The sequence below is a fragment of the Leptinotarsa decemlineata genome, unplaced genomic scaffold (genome assembly GCF_025532065.1).
Source record: "Leptinotarsa decemlineata unplaced genomic scaffold, Ldec_3_MD MMD2_tig00001064_RagTag_RagTag, whole genome shotgun sequence".
In the NCBI taxonomy this organism is placed as follows: domain Eukaryota; kingdom Metazoa; phylum Arthropoda; class Insecta; order Coleoptera; family Chrysomelidae; genus Leptinotarsa; species Leptinotarsa decemlineata.
The window spans coordinates 2,249,386-2,261,739 of record NW_027412558.1 but is presented as its reverse complement, the minus strand read 5'-3'; the positions used below and the strand labels follow the sequence as shown (position 1 = coordinate 2,261,739).

The window sequence follows — 12,354 nt, the reverse complement described above, 5'->3', positions numbered from 1 at the left end:
AAAAAATTTGAATACAAAAACTAATCTCTCCTAAAAAATATAATCTTTCAACTCAAAGAATACCTAGTTGTTCTGCGTTAGTTTAAATAAAATCCAATTCATCTATCTACCAATACGAAGCCAGGGCGAATCAGCTGTATTCGATAAATTGTGTAATACATATGTATACTGCGTGGGTGTATAAGTAGTCATAGTCTGTGGTGCAAACGCTATTGTGAGTTAAGAATTTTTTTTTATTAAGAAAAAACCGCATCAGCCCTAGCTATTAGCGGCAAACATTCAAAATATATCTAAAACATGCAGTTGTTTACATTATACTTTGAATAAAAGGTTTACATTCTTTAAGAAATTCAACAATATTGTTGGTATTGATATTTTGGAAAATTTCACTTAGTTTGGAGGGAATTTTATTGTTCAGTCTCAAAACATTCACCAGAACATGCTTAACAGTCACAAGCGCTTCACACGCGAAACATTTTGGTGGCGGTTCTTTCCTCAATAGATGTTCATGAGGCGAGTGTGGCCCAATCGTAATCTTGTAATTATGACTTGATGGAAGCAGTTTGTTGTTTTGTTGTTCCAAGGATATAATGTAGCCTTGATTTCCTTAAGTTTGGAAGGTTTTTGAGACCAGTGGTGATTTCACATTTCTACAATTTTGCAATGGAAATAGGATTTGAGATCTATCAGCAATGCTTTCATACTGAGATTACCTACATGCTGGATGTTCTACAGCTTCTCTGGCAGGTTTATCGGCTACATCGTTTCCAGAAGTACCAGTATGTGAATCACTGCAGTCAAATGTATGAGTTGTGACCCTACTACATGGGCTGAAAAGTCTAACATACAGATGGCGCTAATCTCATTACATTCAGCGCTTTTTTAGTTAGTACTAACTTTGTATATAGACTATACAATGGTACCAACCTTCAAAACAACAGAAACAACAACTAAACGTTGGTTTGCTTTCTTCAAACGTGGTCGTAGAGACATACCGATGATGTAAAACGCAGTGGACGTCCAGGCAGTAACACCAGAAAACATAAAAAAAATCCACAAAATCGTTGTGAATGATTGAAAAGTGAAGTTGCGCGAGTTAGCTGATATCGTAAAGATATCAAAAGAAAGTGTTGATTTTATATTGCATGAGCATTTGACTATGAGAAAGCTCTGTTCTGAGTAGGTGCCGCCGGAGCTTACAGTTGTCCAAAAACAAGAATGTCTTTATGATTCGGAGCAGTATTTGGCCATGTTCAAACAAAACAGGAATTTTTGCGAAGATATGTGACAATGGTTGCATTTTTTTCAACTTTGTATTAACAAATATTCTTGGATTATGTTGAAACAATGACATAACAAAAGAAAATTCGAAGAAAGTCTAGATTACTAATAGATATCTATTAGTTAAGGTGCATGGTCACTTTTTTGTTACATACAACCTGCGCTATTATTCATCTAACCGGTTGAACTAAGACGCTTGGTTACGTTAGAAAGGCTGGCATTTCAATAAATTACACCATAACGCAATATCCAAGTATTTTCAACGACCGCATCAAATTTGATTTTCCACGTTTGATCGTCTGGAAGAGGATATGCACCTTCTAATCGAGTTGGTTCAACTTTTCCCCAGACAACTGAAAACTGGAACAGACTACGTACAGTTTGTCGAGATTATAAATCACCTAATAATACCGTATTTGACAATTTGAATCGTGATTGAAGGACTTTTAAAACAAATTACTCGATTAATGTATCAGAATATTTTCATGTAGTAGATAGTAACAGAATGTTTATACGTTATAAGTCTCTTTATTTTTAGCGTGGCTCGATGATTAATTTTTAAAAAAATACATAAACTATTCATATGATAATTAGGATGACTCATAAACTTCAACACCTGAAGTAAACACGATCAGGATTCTTATGAGTGAATACAGCTATATTGTCCTTCTTCGGTAAATATTCTCTTGGCGTTCGATTAAAAATCGGATCACGTTGAATCCATCGTGTTCGTTTATGGAATAAATCTTTCTCTTATTTCGATAATGTCACTTTTAATTGACTTTAGAATCAACTTTCTAGAGATGGTTTGTTCTAAAAAAGAATAAACTTTCTTACCATTATTTATTCTTCTTAGGTTAAGATTCGAGAACGAATTAGGTACGACCGAATATTTTGAAAAGAAATATTTTTTTACAAAATTTCAGTATTCTATTAAATTTTTCAAAGGAATACTGTGATAAAAAAAAACAAAAAAATATAAAGTATCAGTTGGCTTTCTGATTGCATAAGGACTTACACAGCTAGACAGAACACATAAATTTTATGTCTTTTCATCTCCATAACCGGATGTCGCAACACTAGTCTCTTGCAGAACCAAACTTCAATCACTGATTTTGGAAATTGTTCCATCTGCCTTCAATTTGCAATGTAAACCAGTTCAAATATCCATTGATTCTTCCTATGAAGTGTGATTGTTATCTAAGATAACAGACTGTTTTACCAATTTTCGGACACATCATTTACTTACATTAAAAGAAAAAGAACTTACATTAAAAGAAAAAGATTACACTTGATTACAAGCCCTTTAAAGTTTCTGAGTAGACAAAACGTATAAAAACAATCAATTAGGCATATAGCAAACCATAACAAAATTTATTTCTACAATTCTTCCCAGTTTCACAAAATACTTAAAAAGATGAAGAAATTTTCGTAAGGGATACGTCACCGCCCTTACTTGATATTAATGATATTATTATTGGTTGAATTGCTGATACTCATTCGAGAAGACAATTTTGTTAATTCTCGCAATGTAAAAAGGTTGAAAAGCTAATGCAATTTCCATAAAGTTTTCTCTAAGGTAGTACTACCTCGAGAGTCAAATGTATGCTATGTGTAGTTCGATTTCTCTAGTATTTACATGTGGCATCGCCGCGTAAAAGCGAATGAGAATATATTCAAGAAACGCTTTATTGTGAGATTTTTACTACACAGTTTCAATTAGAATGATTTCTCAAGTGTTTAACATGTTCAATAATAATTTTGTGGAACACTGATGATTAACCGACACTGATATCCTTTCATACCGCGTTCTATAGATGTTTAAATTTCGCGCGCGTCATCACTTCTTTGACAACGTTGCCACATATACGTAACATAGCACATTTTTAATTATCCATTAATTATTCTCATCACAAGCTTTGAAGCTCAAATGTTCGGAAAATATTTCTTTCAGTTGATACCACTTTTATTGAAATCTGAACGTCACATTTTGCAAAATGAAATAAACTCCGAGTTCCTTTAAGGATCAATGGTAAAAGCAAAACTTTTTTTCGAAGTTAATATCTTTTTCAGTTCTCCGTAGATCTCTGAACATTCAATTGGTTCCATATCTCATAATAATGTACCATAATACTCATAGTTCTGAACGTTAAATAATCAGATAAGCTAACAAATGCATGAGAATGTTTTGTTTATATTTTTAAATTGCAGTGACAAAATCCACCGTAAAGTAAATACGAAAATAAAACTTTTTTTACCTGAACAGTGTTCAAAGTTTCAAATGATGAAATACTTCATAACAGGGTTTGAAATGAACAGAGTTGTCGTAAATTGTATATTTGGTTATTTTCAACAGTTTTTTTAATAGGACATAGGCACTCCTTTCTATTATGAGCAAATTAAGGGTGACATAACAAGGTAAATACAAAAAGATCTCTGAAGTTCCATGATATAAACAGGTGTTCCTTGGCACAAAACTAAAAACTACTCTCATTGATCACAGAGACAAATGTCATACAACTATCTTGATTTTTTATGAAAATTCAACAAAAAAAAACAATGATAATCAATTTTACAAAAAAGGTCAGTTATAAAGAGGTCACATAAAATTTTTCCTGAATAATTTTCCATAGTCTATGTTTACCTATTGATATTTTCAAAAACTGGTTATGTTGAAAACCACCTTTATGAATTACATAAAATACGGGCAATATAAAATAGTACTCCTATAAAATTACTCACACTAGTTGATCAGACAATACATATTCAACATTTGTTAAAATATAAAAACGTAAAAAATCTTATAAATAATTTAAACAATACCTAGTCTCGCAAAGAGGTAATTAATAAGTACCCATCTACTTATTGCTACCGTCAGGTTAAAATAATTGTGCCTCCTTTTCAAATTATAGATAATATTACTAGACAAATCGTCCAGTACATGTGAAGGATTCAATACTGTTAATATTCGGAAATGGCTAAAACAGTTCTAGTTCGAAATATCTCACCATATTACATAATACTGGTTGGGTTTTTGATTCCAAAAGGAGCTTATGATTTTTTCGTCAGAAAATATCAAAAACATCACAAACTGAGAAACAATGAAAGAGAAATTTGTTGTCAATTATATATGTTATCTTTTCATACATTAAAAACAATTTAATTGTAAATTGTTGAATGTAATACTTCAAGGCTCATAATTTCTGTCTTTCGTTCCAAAGAGATTTTTATTACTCCTATTTTTTAAAACGCCTATTTAAAAAACCCTCAAGGCGACCGTCGATACATGTTGCTTAACTTGAGTAATTCATCAGAACGTCCTCCAAAAAAGGCAAAAACGCCTTTCAAAAAGGGACTATGCAGACTATTTCATAATTGGGGATACTTTTCATATTTAATTGAAAATAAATATTGAAATTTAGGAACAAACATTTTTGAGTAACGAATTCATTATAATGAACACCCGCAAAAATATTTCTTGATATGATTTTTTATCACTTCCACATTCGTTTAATGAAAAAATTAGAAGACATCAATAGTTATCTTACTTGCTCTTGAGATATTTTTACAAAAAAAAATATAGAAATGTGAAAAGCAAGAGTTATTTTGAAATATATATCAGTTATACTAAGAGGCTACTTGGGAATTTTTTGAATATTGAGAAAAAATATATTTCAATTCAAGGCAGCCTCAAATGAGCTCCATTTAGAGAAGACATTCTCAAGAGGAACATTTTTTAGATACTGACAAATCTCGAGCGATACTCTACAAGAATCCCAAGCATTTATAATCCTTATTCACATACATGATAAAAACTAATGATTGATTCTTAAGTTGTTCCCATACCCATTGAGGGTCCTACACAAGAAACATTTTCGATGAAACATCCTTTTCGTATTGTATCAAAATATTTCACAGTAATTTATTTATGTCTCTAAGATTTATAAGTTCAAGTTGTCCCAATTTCTCAAAAACATTAAGTAAATCTTCTAAGTACCACCAACACAGAATATTATGATACTCGAGTTGATCCCTCAAGCACGAAGGGTTCATTTCAAAAAAATATATTCTCAAGTCGTTTTTGAGATACTCGCAAAATCAAACAAGTAATCAAGGATTTCTCGAGGCTATTTTTTCCAAATTTTTCAAGCATCCTCAAGAGAAATGAGAGAAGGTACATAAAAATCAGAAATAAAAGATAATCTTCCAAGTGATATGTCTGAATAAATACACTCTCACGATATAGTTGTCGAAGTATTTTGAAGAAATCCCTGAATGGAAGGGGGATATTTTTAGGAGAGATTATTTTTTGGAAAGAAAGGTTTTAGCTCTCTACTTTTTCATCTTAATCATCATCTTAAAGATGGAGGAGTTGAAACCCAGAAACTTTCCCAAAGATTTTCCTGATGTCTCAAGAAATCCCCCCAAAGGACATATTTTCAGTGAGTCTAGGAAGTGTATTTTAGGAGGCACAACTCATTAGGAAGCATATAGCCCCGGAAGTGATGTCGAAACTATACCAAATGACTAGCTAATTTTTCATCAACAGTCTCATTGAGGGAGTTTATTCGATTTTGTTGTTGCCTTCATGTATGCATCGAGTATATTTTTGTTCCTCTTGCAGTGCATTTTTATGGATGACAGCCGTTTGGGATACAAGTCGAAAACGCCGATATTCACTAGAAAATATCCGTAATTCGTTTTAATTATGTTTTTCAATTCCAAATTATCACTGAAAAAAATTACCAAATCATATTTGTGCGGTGGAACTATCAAAATCTTACCTAATATCCTCTTGTATCCTTTTCAAGGTAACCATCAGAGAACAGTCCTTCATTATCACCGATATCAGGTAAGGTATGAAAGCCAAATCCATCTCTTCCTGACTCCGATTAGTGTCGCCTAGCATCATGATCAAACATTTCAAACAAACATGTTTATTATCAATTCTGTCTAACAACATATTAATATAGTTCCAGTCTTTTATATCCTCTCTGTGCAACAATTTCTCGTAGTAGAAGCTCCCTTCAGTGTCCAACATTTGAATGGACAGAATCTTTTCCAGGACGCAACCTCTAGGCAAGGCGCTCTGAGCACTCGATTGTTGAATAATTTTGTTCCACTCGCAGAACAGTTTTTCTTCACAGTGTTCAACAAAGTCTACGTTCATAATATTCGTTACTAAGGACTGTCTAACGAGCTCACAAAATTCATCTATCAGTCTGAAAGAAGGGGAAATTGAGGGAGTGATAGTTTGATGATACAACTTTGTTATTACCTTTCTTGGTCCTCATTGTGGTCTTCAAATAAACTATGGACAATGTGAGAGAAATCCAAAGCAGATTTTTCTCCATATACCAGAATTCCGTTTTTGAAAACTTGAAAATTGTTCTGTGGATTGCTTATCAAAGATTTTATGGCACGTTTCATTCTAATTTCGTCCCTAAATATAAAATATAACTTGTAAATAAACTAATGATGATGTGATTCATATGTGAAAGAGCGATAAAAAGTATCACCTACCCTGAAAACAAATCTTCCGGACAATATTCGCTCAGTTTGCTAATTTTTTTACTTTCTAACTGAAAAAAGATAGTGATAAATTCTGAACGAGTTGATTATGTCGGTAGCGTACCTTTAAATATTGCTTCATACAGAACACACATGCAGGGTAATGTTTTTCGCTGAATGGTCTCCAACCTTGTTTGGGTTTTAGTTCGACAGCGAAAGTGTCTTCAGACATCTGAAATGGTAGGTAGTCATACTCATCCAGAGGCATAAAGGCATAATCGTCAAAAAGTGAGGCTCTACCATACTGCAATATCTTATGTTTACGAAACTCTATAATAAATATATGGATGTAATTAACACATTTCTAAAACTATCAAAAAGACAGATTACATTAAATAGAAAAACAGTGGTGAAATACAAAATTTTATTCAGTGGCATTGCTTATTTAAACTTTTTTAGAGGAGTTAATTTTCCAATAAAAGTTTAATATCAAGTAAAAAAGAGAGCTCTGAACACAGCTGTATAAACATCCATAGTCACTTTCATCTTCTTTAAAAAACTAATATTATATAAACTATACCTGGTCTATATTTGCTCAACTCATTCTGTAGTATTTGTATTTGCTTCCTGGTGAGAACCACCTGATGTGCTTCCGAAGTATACTTCCTTCCAACCATAGGACGCATGACAGTCGAATAGAACTTCAGGTCTCTCATTTCTTCTTCAACGCCTTTACCCCAGTACCAATACAAAAAATCACTTATCCACAAAACCAGCCATTCGATTAAGGATTTTGGTCGATCAGTTTTCCTTATACGGAGTATTTTCCCCAACTTTGGTAAAGAGATTACCACATTCATATTTCCTTCTCCTCTGTATATCCATTCGGAAGGGATTTCAAAATCTGTGACCGGGGCACTTTGATCCATAAGTATACTGGAAAGCATTCCTGAGAGGTAAGGAAACACACTGAATAATTAAAGGAATCATCTCTTCTATCAGTTTGAAAATAGATCATTATAAACTTTCTCTCCTTAGATTGTGCAATATGTGTATCAGATTACCTAACTCCAAGAACTTACTTTTTAAGGTATCCAGAAGAACCTCTATCGTGTATAACCGCTTCAAGACATTCTCAATGTTAATTTTAATCATTGTTTTTTTTAATGTTTACATCATTTGGAATTAGTTGGGTGTAATTATGAACAGTGCAAATGTCCAAGGTGACTCAAGGCACAACCGTACTGTACCATCATAATCAAATCGTAATTAAACTTAAACGTCACTATTTATTTATGTAGTAAACTAAAGTGCAAGTTCAGTTATGACGTAAGAGATGCGAGATGCGGTAGCAAAGATTGATTCCTTTTCGACCATCGGTTAATCCATTCCAACGTCTGTTCGCCATCGGTTGAGGCGCAGACATACTTGTGCGAATTTCGCGATATTTTTGCGAATTGAATAGATGCCACAATTGCTGCAAAACACGCATACAAGTTGAAATATTTCAGAGTTCGTTTATAGGGCTGGTAGGCCGTGGTCGATCTTGGTACTCGCAGTCAACACATATACCATCAGAAGTCTGCCGCAGTAGTAGACGAAACGTTTGGTACTTCAGATTATATTCGATTACGACTCACCAGCCCTGATTTTGTTATCTCTGATCGTGACACTGACCGTAAAAGCCTATGAACCTTCATTCAAGTTGATTGTACATTTCTTCTTTGAGCGTCTATGCAAACCGTATTTTTCCAATATGATAGCCGCGTAAAAAAAATAATTATGTGTCTAGTTTCAAAACCAAATGAGTAACAAAATTGTTCATTTTGAGTTAATCTCATTTTCCATTAGGGAATAATTTAAAAGTATCCGCTACTGTCATATTCATGAAAAAAGTGATGCCATTGTCAACATGATACAGAGAAAATAATGATATAAAAAAAATCAATTTTGGAACGTTTAAAATGTTCTCAGTCTACTTTAATATACAAGTCTATAACTTTAATAACGTAGCTTGCCATTTTGGGGCACAAAACTGTCAGTTATCTTTCAATAACATAATTCTATTCATCGGAATTTAAAAATACTTTTCAGAAACCCCAGCAAGTTCCTCAACCTAAACCACAGAATACCTCATTTGGCGGCACTTTGACGTTCAGGGGTTAAGTTTCTGTGGCCTTTATTCTATGTTGGATTTTAATACCATTTTAGCGGTACATTCAAATTATTTGAACATTACCAGATATATAATTTGATTACACTCGAGGAATTATTATGATAACTCAGCAGGTTGTTAGGACAACATTTCAATAATTTCAACCAAACTATTTGAAATTTTACCTTTCTCAAGTTCAGTAACCACTCGACGAAATTTTTAGGTTGAAAGAAATCACTTCGAGATTCTAAAAACTCTGTTCCGTGCTTAGTATTTCTTCTAATAGGTATTCTGTGCATGAACGTTAAGGAGATTTGATAAAAACGTACTTGAGTGGGGATTTTCGCAACACTTCATTATCAAGTTTAAAACCAACTTTTCATTTATGTTATATTATTTGTTATTTCTGTCCATGTAGAAATTATTGCGTTCCAAATAGAATGTTATTGAAAGAGGATTGATAGTTTTAACGTCCAAAAGCCAACTATTTAAGTTCACTAACCAAAATATAGAATATTGAAGTTGCCGAGTTCTGAACTGAAGCAGAGTTGAAATATTTCGGAATATGTAATGTAATAGAGTCATTCATATCGTTGCTCTCCGTCTACATTCGATCATTTACTTTTATTATATTCATTCATTTATTCTGACAACACTAACATTTGAACACCGTACAATGTATGACGGTGATTTGGTTGACGTTTCAAACGTCAACCTGTGAACCAAACGTCAAGTTTGGTTCACAGGTTTTTTCAGGAAGCCGTGTCCCGAATATAATCACTTTTTCATGAATGAAACAGTTATGGTTACTTTTGGAACACATAACAAAGATTTTGGTTTATGGAAACTGAAAGTCATAATTCTTTGTCATAAATCATAGAGATTGACCATTATTTTCCAATTTATTGTATTGATAGTGATTAAAATGAATATTGAAGTTGGCCGCTTCTTTCCAAGAGTTACTTTTAAGTTTTAATAATTCGTCAGAGGAAAATGAAAATCAAAGAGAGCCTCTAACATTGAAGAATTTCATGATGTTACAATAAATGTCTCAACTATTCTATAGTCCAGTCTGAGTCTGTGGCTTATTCAGTATTCAGTGGAAACTGGGCTTAACTTAGAGTTTAACCCCACTTTTCTCAAATATTCTTTATTTTCGTTCATATATTTCCAATAAAATATTAAGTAGGTCTTTTTTTCTTTGATATGTTTGGTTTGAAGTATTCAACACGTTTTACCACTTATTTAAAACAATCCAATCATTTATTGAATCTGTTTTCCCACATTTCAAAAGACGCTTGCCTTGTTCATTCTAGGATACGTAATTTCAGCAGCAACATGGGCTTACCCCTTCGTGATGTGATTAAAAGACTACAAGAGTTAGCTCCTTTGAAACTAGCTGAAGGTTGGGACAATGTGGGACTATTGGTGGAACCAACCTCCAACACAATTATAGACACTGCGCTGCTTACAATCGATCTCACAGAAGACGTCGTAGAAGAAGCTATTGAAAATAAAGCAGGGCTGATTATTTCCTACCACCCTAATATATTCAAGCCTCTCAAACGTGTCACACAGAGGTAAACAATGATTCAAACAAAGATTTTAGATCTTACGAATGTTTTGCAGCCACTGGAAAGAACGGATAATCTCTAAGTGCATAAGAAGTGACATAGCAGTGTTCAGCCCCCACACTTCATGGGATGCAGTGGAAAATGGAGTAAATGACTGGTTAGCATCTGCTTTCAATTTAAGATTCAGCAAGCCAATTGTGGAGAACTCTGATGATCCAACAGGAAAATCTGGAGTTGGGAGAATAATAACGATGGCCGCACCTTCACCTCTGAACAAAATAATTGAGGATGTCAAAAAACATATTGGCATTCCTCACCTCCGAGTAGGCTTGGCAAAACATCAGGATATGGGTAAGCTTTGTTTGAATAATGATGTGTCGATTCAGAAGAAAGATTTATTCACACAGAAGCAAAATCTGGTGTTCTCAAACTACTCAGTAAGGAAGTGGCTTAACATTTTCGTTTGATGCAAAATATTGCTCATCTTAGTAACATCTGTTCTTATCTGATTCAATAAAAAACTTTCTTTATCTATTCTATTATGTACTAAATCATGAAGGACTGGTTTAGCTTTTTTCCTGATTCAGTATCATTCTTTTAATATTATTTTCTACTACTTGTAGTAGCTCGTATCCTATGAAATTTTATCTCATAGTATTTTTTACAACTTAATAAGTGATCTGAAAAGGTATTTTAAAAAAATGGGGTTCACTGCAACTTCCCTTTAGGTTTTTAATTTGTGACTTCACCAACTCTTGTTTCAGATACAATTATTTCATCGATAGCTGTTTGTGCTGGTTCAGGAGGATCTGTATTAAATGGAGTTAAAGCAGATTTATATCTAACAGGAGAAATGTTACATCACGATGTCTTAGAAGCGACTCAAAATGGAATTAATGTCATTTTGTGCAATCACAGTGACTCAGAAAGGGGATATCTCAAGAATTTTCAGCAAAAAATCCAGTGTCAATCATTGAAGGTGATCGTTTCTAAAGTTGATAGGGACTGCCTTGTAACTGTGTAATTTTTTATTAAAACACAGCAAAACGTCAATGTATTAGCTTCATTTTTTTCCTAACGGTTTTGTGACACAATAAATCAACACCTTATTCTATATCCAACTATTTTTAAATCACTAAAATCTGTGGGGCCTCAAGGGCTTTTCCACATCAAATAATTCAGGATCTTGAAGGAAAATAGGCTCCTTGGAATAAGTTCCCATCAAACCAGCACTCTGGGCTTTTACAATTTCCTTTTCAACCAACTCTTGTTGTTTGGAACACAGTCCGGTAATGTGTTTTCCATAGATTCGACCGGTGTAGGGAGATTGGAACTGCGAGAGCAACCGTACATTTTTGTAGTCTGCTTGAATTTTGTACTTGCATAAGATGCACTCCCGCTTTTCTCTCTCGTATGGATTTTCCATGTCAAAGTCTGGGACGTCTGTGGAACTTGATCGAATTATTCTCGAAGTATCTGTAATATTACAGGGAAGTTAGTTGTGAGGCAAAATTCTAATCATAGAAAACCTACTGACAACAGCTTTTAAATTGAATTTACGAATTAAAGAGTACATTATTTTCAATAATTAATCTAATTTCAAAATTCACAGGAAATAAAAGGTTATATTCCACTTCTTTTCTCTTCCTTTTTTAATGGTCGTTGTTTCAGACTCGAACGCATTTGACCAGCCTCTTCCTGTTAAAAATGGACGGGAGCTTCGTCTTTGGGGAGCAGTGATGTTGCTTTACGTAATGCTGCCACCCTATTTTCTTTTTAATACTTTTTTCGAGAATTACAAATGAAAAATTATATGATGAATGATGAAAAACA

General features: G+C 33.4%; 3 protein-coding genes across 6 annotated transcripts; 1 reads left to right on the top strand and 2 right to left on the bottom strand.

The window, feature by feature from the left end:
- Positions 1 to 3,602: 3,602 nt before the first annotated feature.
- On the bottom strand, positions 3,603 to 8,184 carry Ipk1 (Inositol phosphate kinase 1). 2 transcript variants are annotated; one of them, XM_023166014.2, is made up of 7 exons: positions 7,875 to 8,184; positions 7,373 to 7,728; positions 6,917 to 7,122; positions 6,805 to 6,863; positions 6,560 to 6,724; positions 6,066 to 6,503; positions 3,603 to 6,013 (listed from the first exon to the last, which is right to left on the bottom strand). In XM_023166014.2, exons 2-7 carry the CDS (start codon positions 7,719 to 7,721, stop codon positions 5,833 to 5,835), a joined length of 1,398 nt encoding a protein of 465 aa, XP_023021782.2. In that variant the 5' UTR covers positions 7,722 to 7,728; positions 7,875 to 8,184; the 3' UTR covers positions 3,603 to 5,832. The 2 variants fall into 2 exon arrangements, with proteins under 2 accessions (XP_023021782.2, XP_023021776.2); XM_023166008.2 differs by having other exon boundaries at positions 7,373 to 7,741; positions 7,875 to 8,179.
- Positions 8,185 to 9,934: 1,750 nt separating this feature from the next.
- LOC111510109 (NIF3-like protein 1) lies at positions 9,935 to 11,574 on the top strand. Of its 3 annotated transcripts, none has more exons than XM_074175523.1 (4): positions 9,935 to 10,132; positions 10,264 to 10,527; positions 10,577 to 10,872; positions 11,286 to 11,574. In XM_074175523.1, exons 2-4 carry the CDS (start codon positions 10,286 to 10,288, stop codon positions 11,543 to 11,545), a joined length of 798 nt encoding a protein of 265 aa, XP_074031624.1. In that variant the 5' UTR covers positions 9,935 to 10,132; positions 10,264 to 10,285; the 3' UTR covers positions 11,546 to 11,574. The 3 variants fall into 3 exon arrangements, with proteins under 3 accessions (XP_074031624.1, XP_023021752.2, XP_023021742.2); XM_023165984.2 differs by having other exon boundaries at positions 9,938 to 10,132; positions 10,279 to 10,527; XM_023165974.2 differs by lacking the exon at positions 9,935 to 10,132 and having other exon boundaries at positions 10,141 to 10,527.
- Positions 11,571 to 12,213, bottom strand: mRpS18C (mitochondrial ribosomal protein S18C). The gene is made up of 2 exons (XM_023165995.2): positions 12,055 to 12,213; positions 11,571 to 11,997 (listed from the first exon to the last, which is right to left on the bottom strand). Exons 1-2 carry the CDS (start codon positions 12,095 to 12,097, stop codon positions 11,657 to 11,659), a joined length of 384 nt encoding a protein of 127 aa, XP_023021763.2. The 5' UTR covers positions 12,098 to 12,213; the 3' UTR covers positions 11,571 to 11,656.
- Between the last annotated feature and the right edge of the window lie 141 nt (positions 12,214 to 12,354).

Coding starts and splice junctions, on each gene's coding strand:
- Ipk1 (XM_023166008.2), bottom strand. CDS start 7,947: ATGATTAAAATTAACATTGAGAATGTCTTGAAGCGGTTATACACGATA. Junction 6,864..6,916: donor GTATGAAGCAATATTTAAAG/GTACGCTACCGA, acceptor ATCTTTTTTCAG/TTAGAAAGTAAAAAAATTAG. Junction 6,014..6,065: donor AGGATACAAGAGGATATTAG/GTAAGATTTTGA, acceptor AATTTTTTTCAG/TGATAATTTGGAATTGAAAA.
- LOC111510109 (XM_023165974.2), top strand. CDS start 10,154: ATGTTTGGTTTGAAGTATTCAACACGTTTTACCACTTATTTAAAACAA. Junction 10,528..10,576: donor CTCAAACGTGTCACACAGAG/GTAAACAATGAT, acceptor AATGTTTTGCAG/CCACTGGAAAGAACGGATAA. Junction 10,873..11,285: donor GGCAAAACATCAGGATATGG/GTAAGCTTTGTT, acceptor CTCTTGTTTCAG/ATACAATTATTTCATCGATA.
- mRpS18C (XM_023165995.2), bottom strand. CDS start 12,097: ATGTACTCTTTAATTCGTAAATTCAATTTAAAAGCTGTTGTCA. Junction 11,998..12,054: donor CAATTTAAAAGCTGTTGTCA/GTAGGTTTTCTA, acceptor GTAATATTACAG/ATACTTCGAGAATAATTCGA.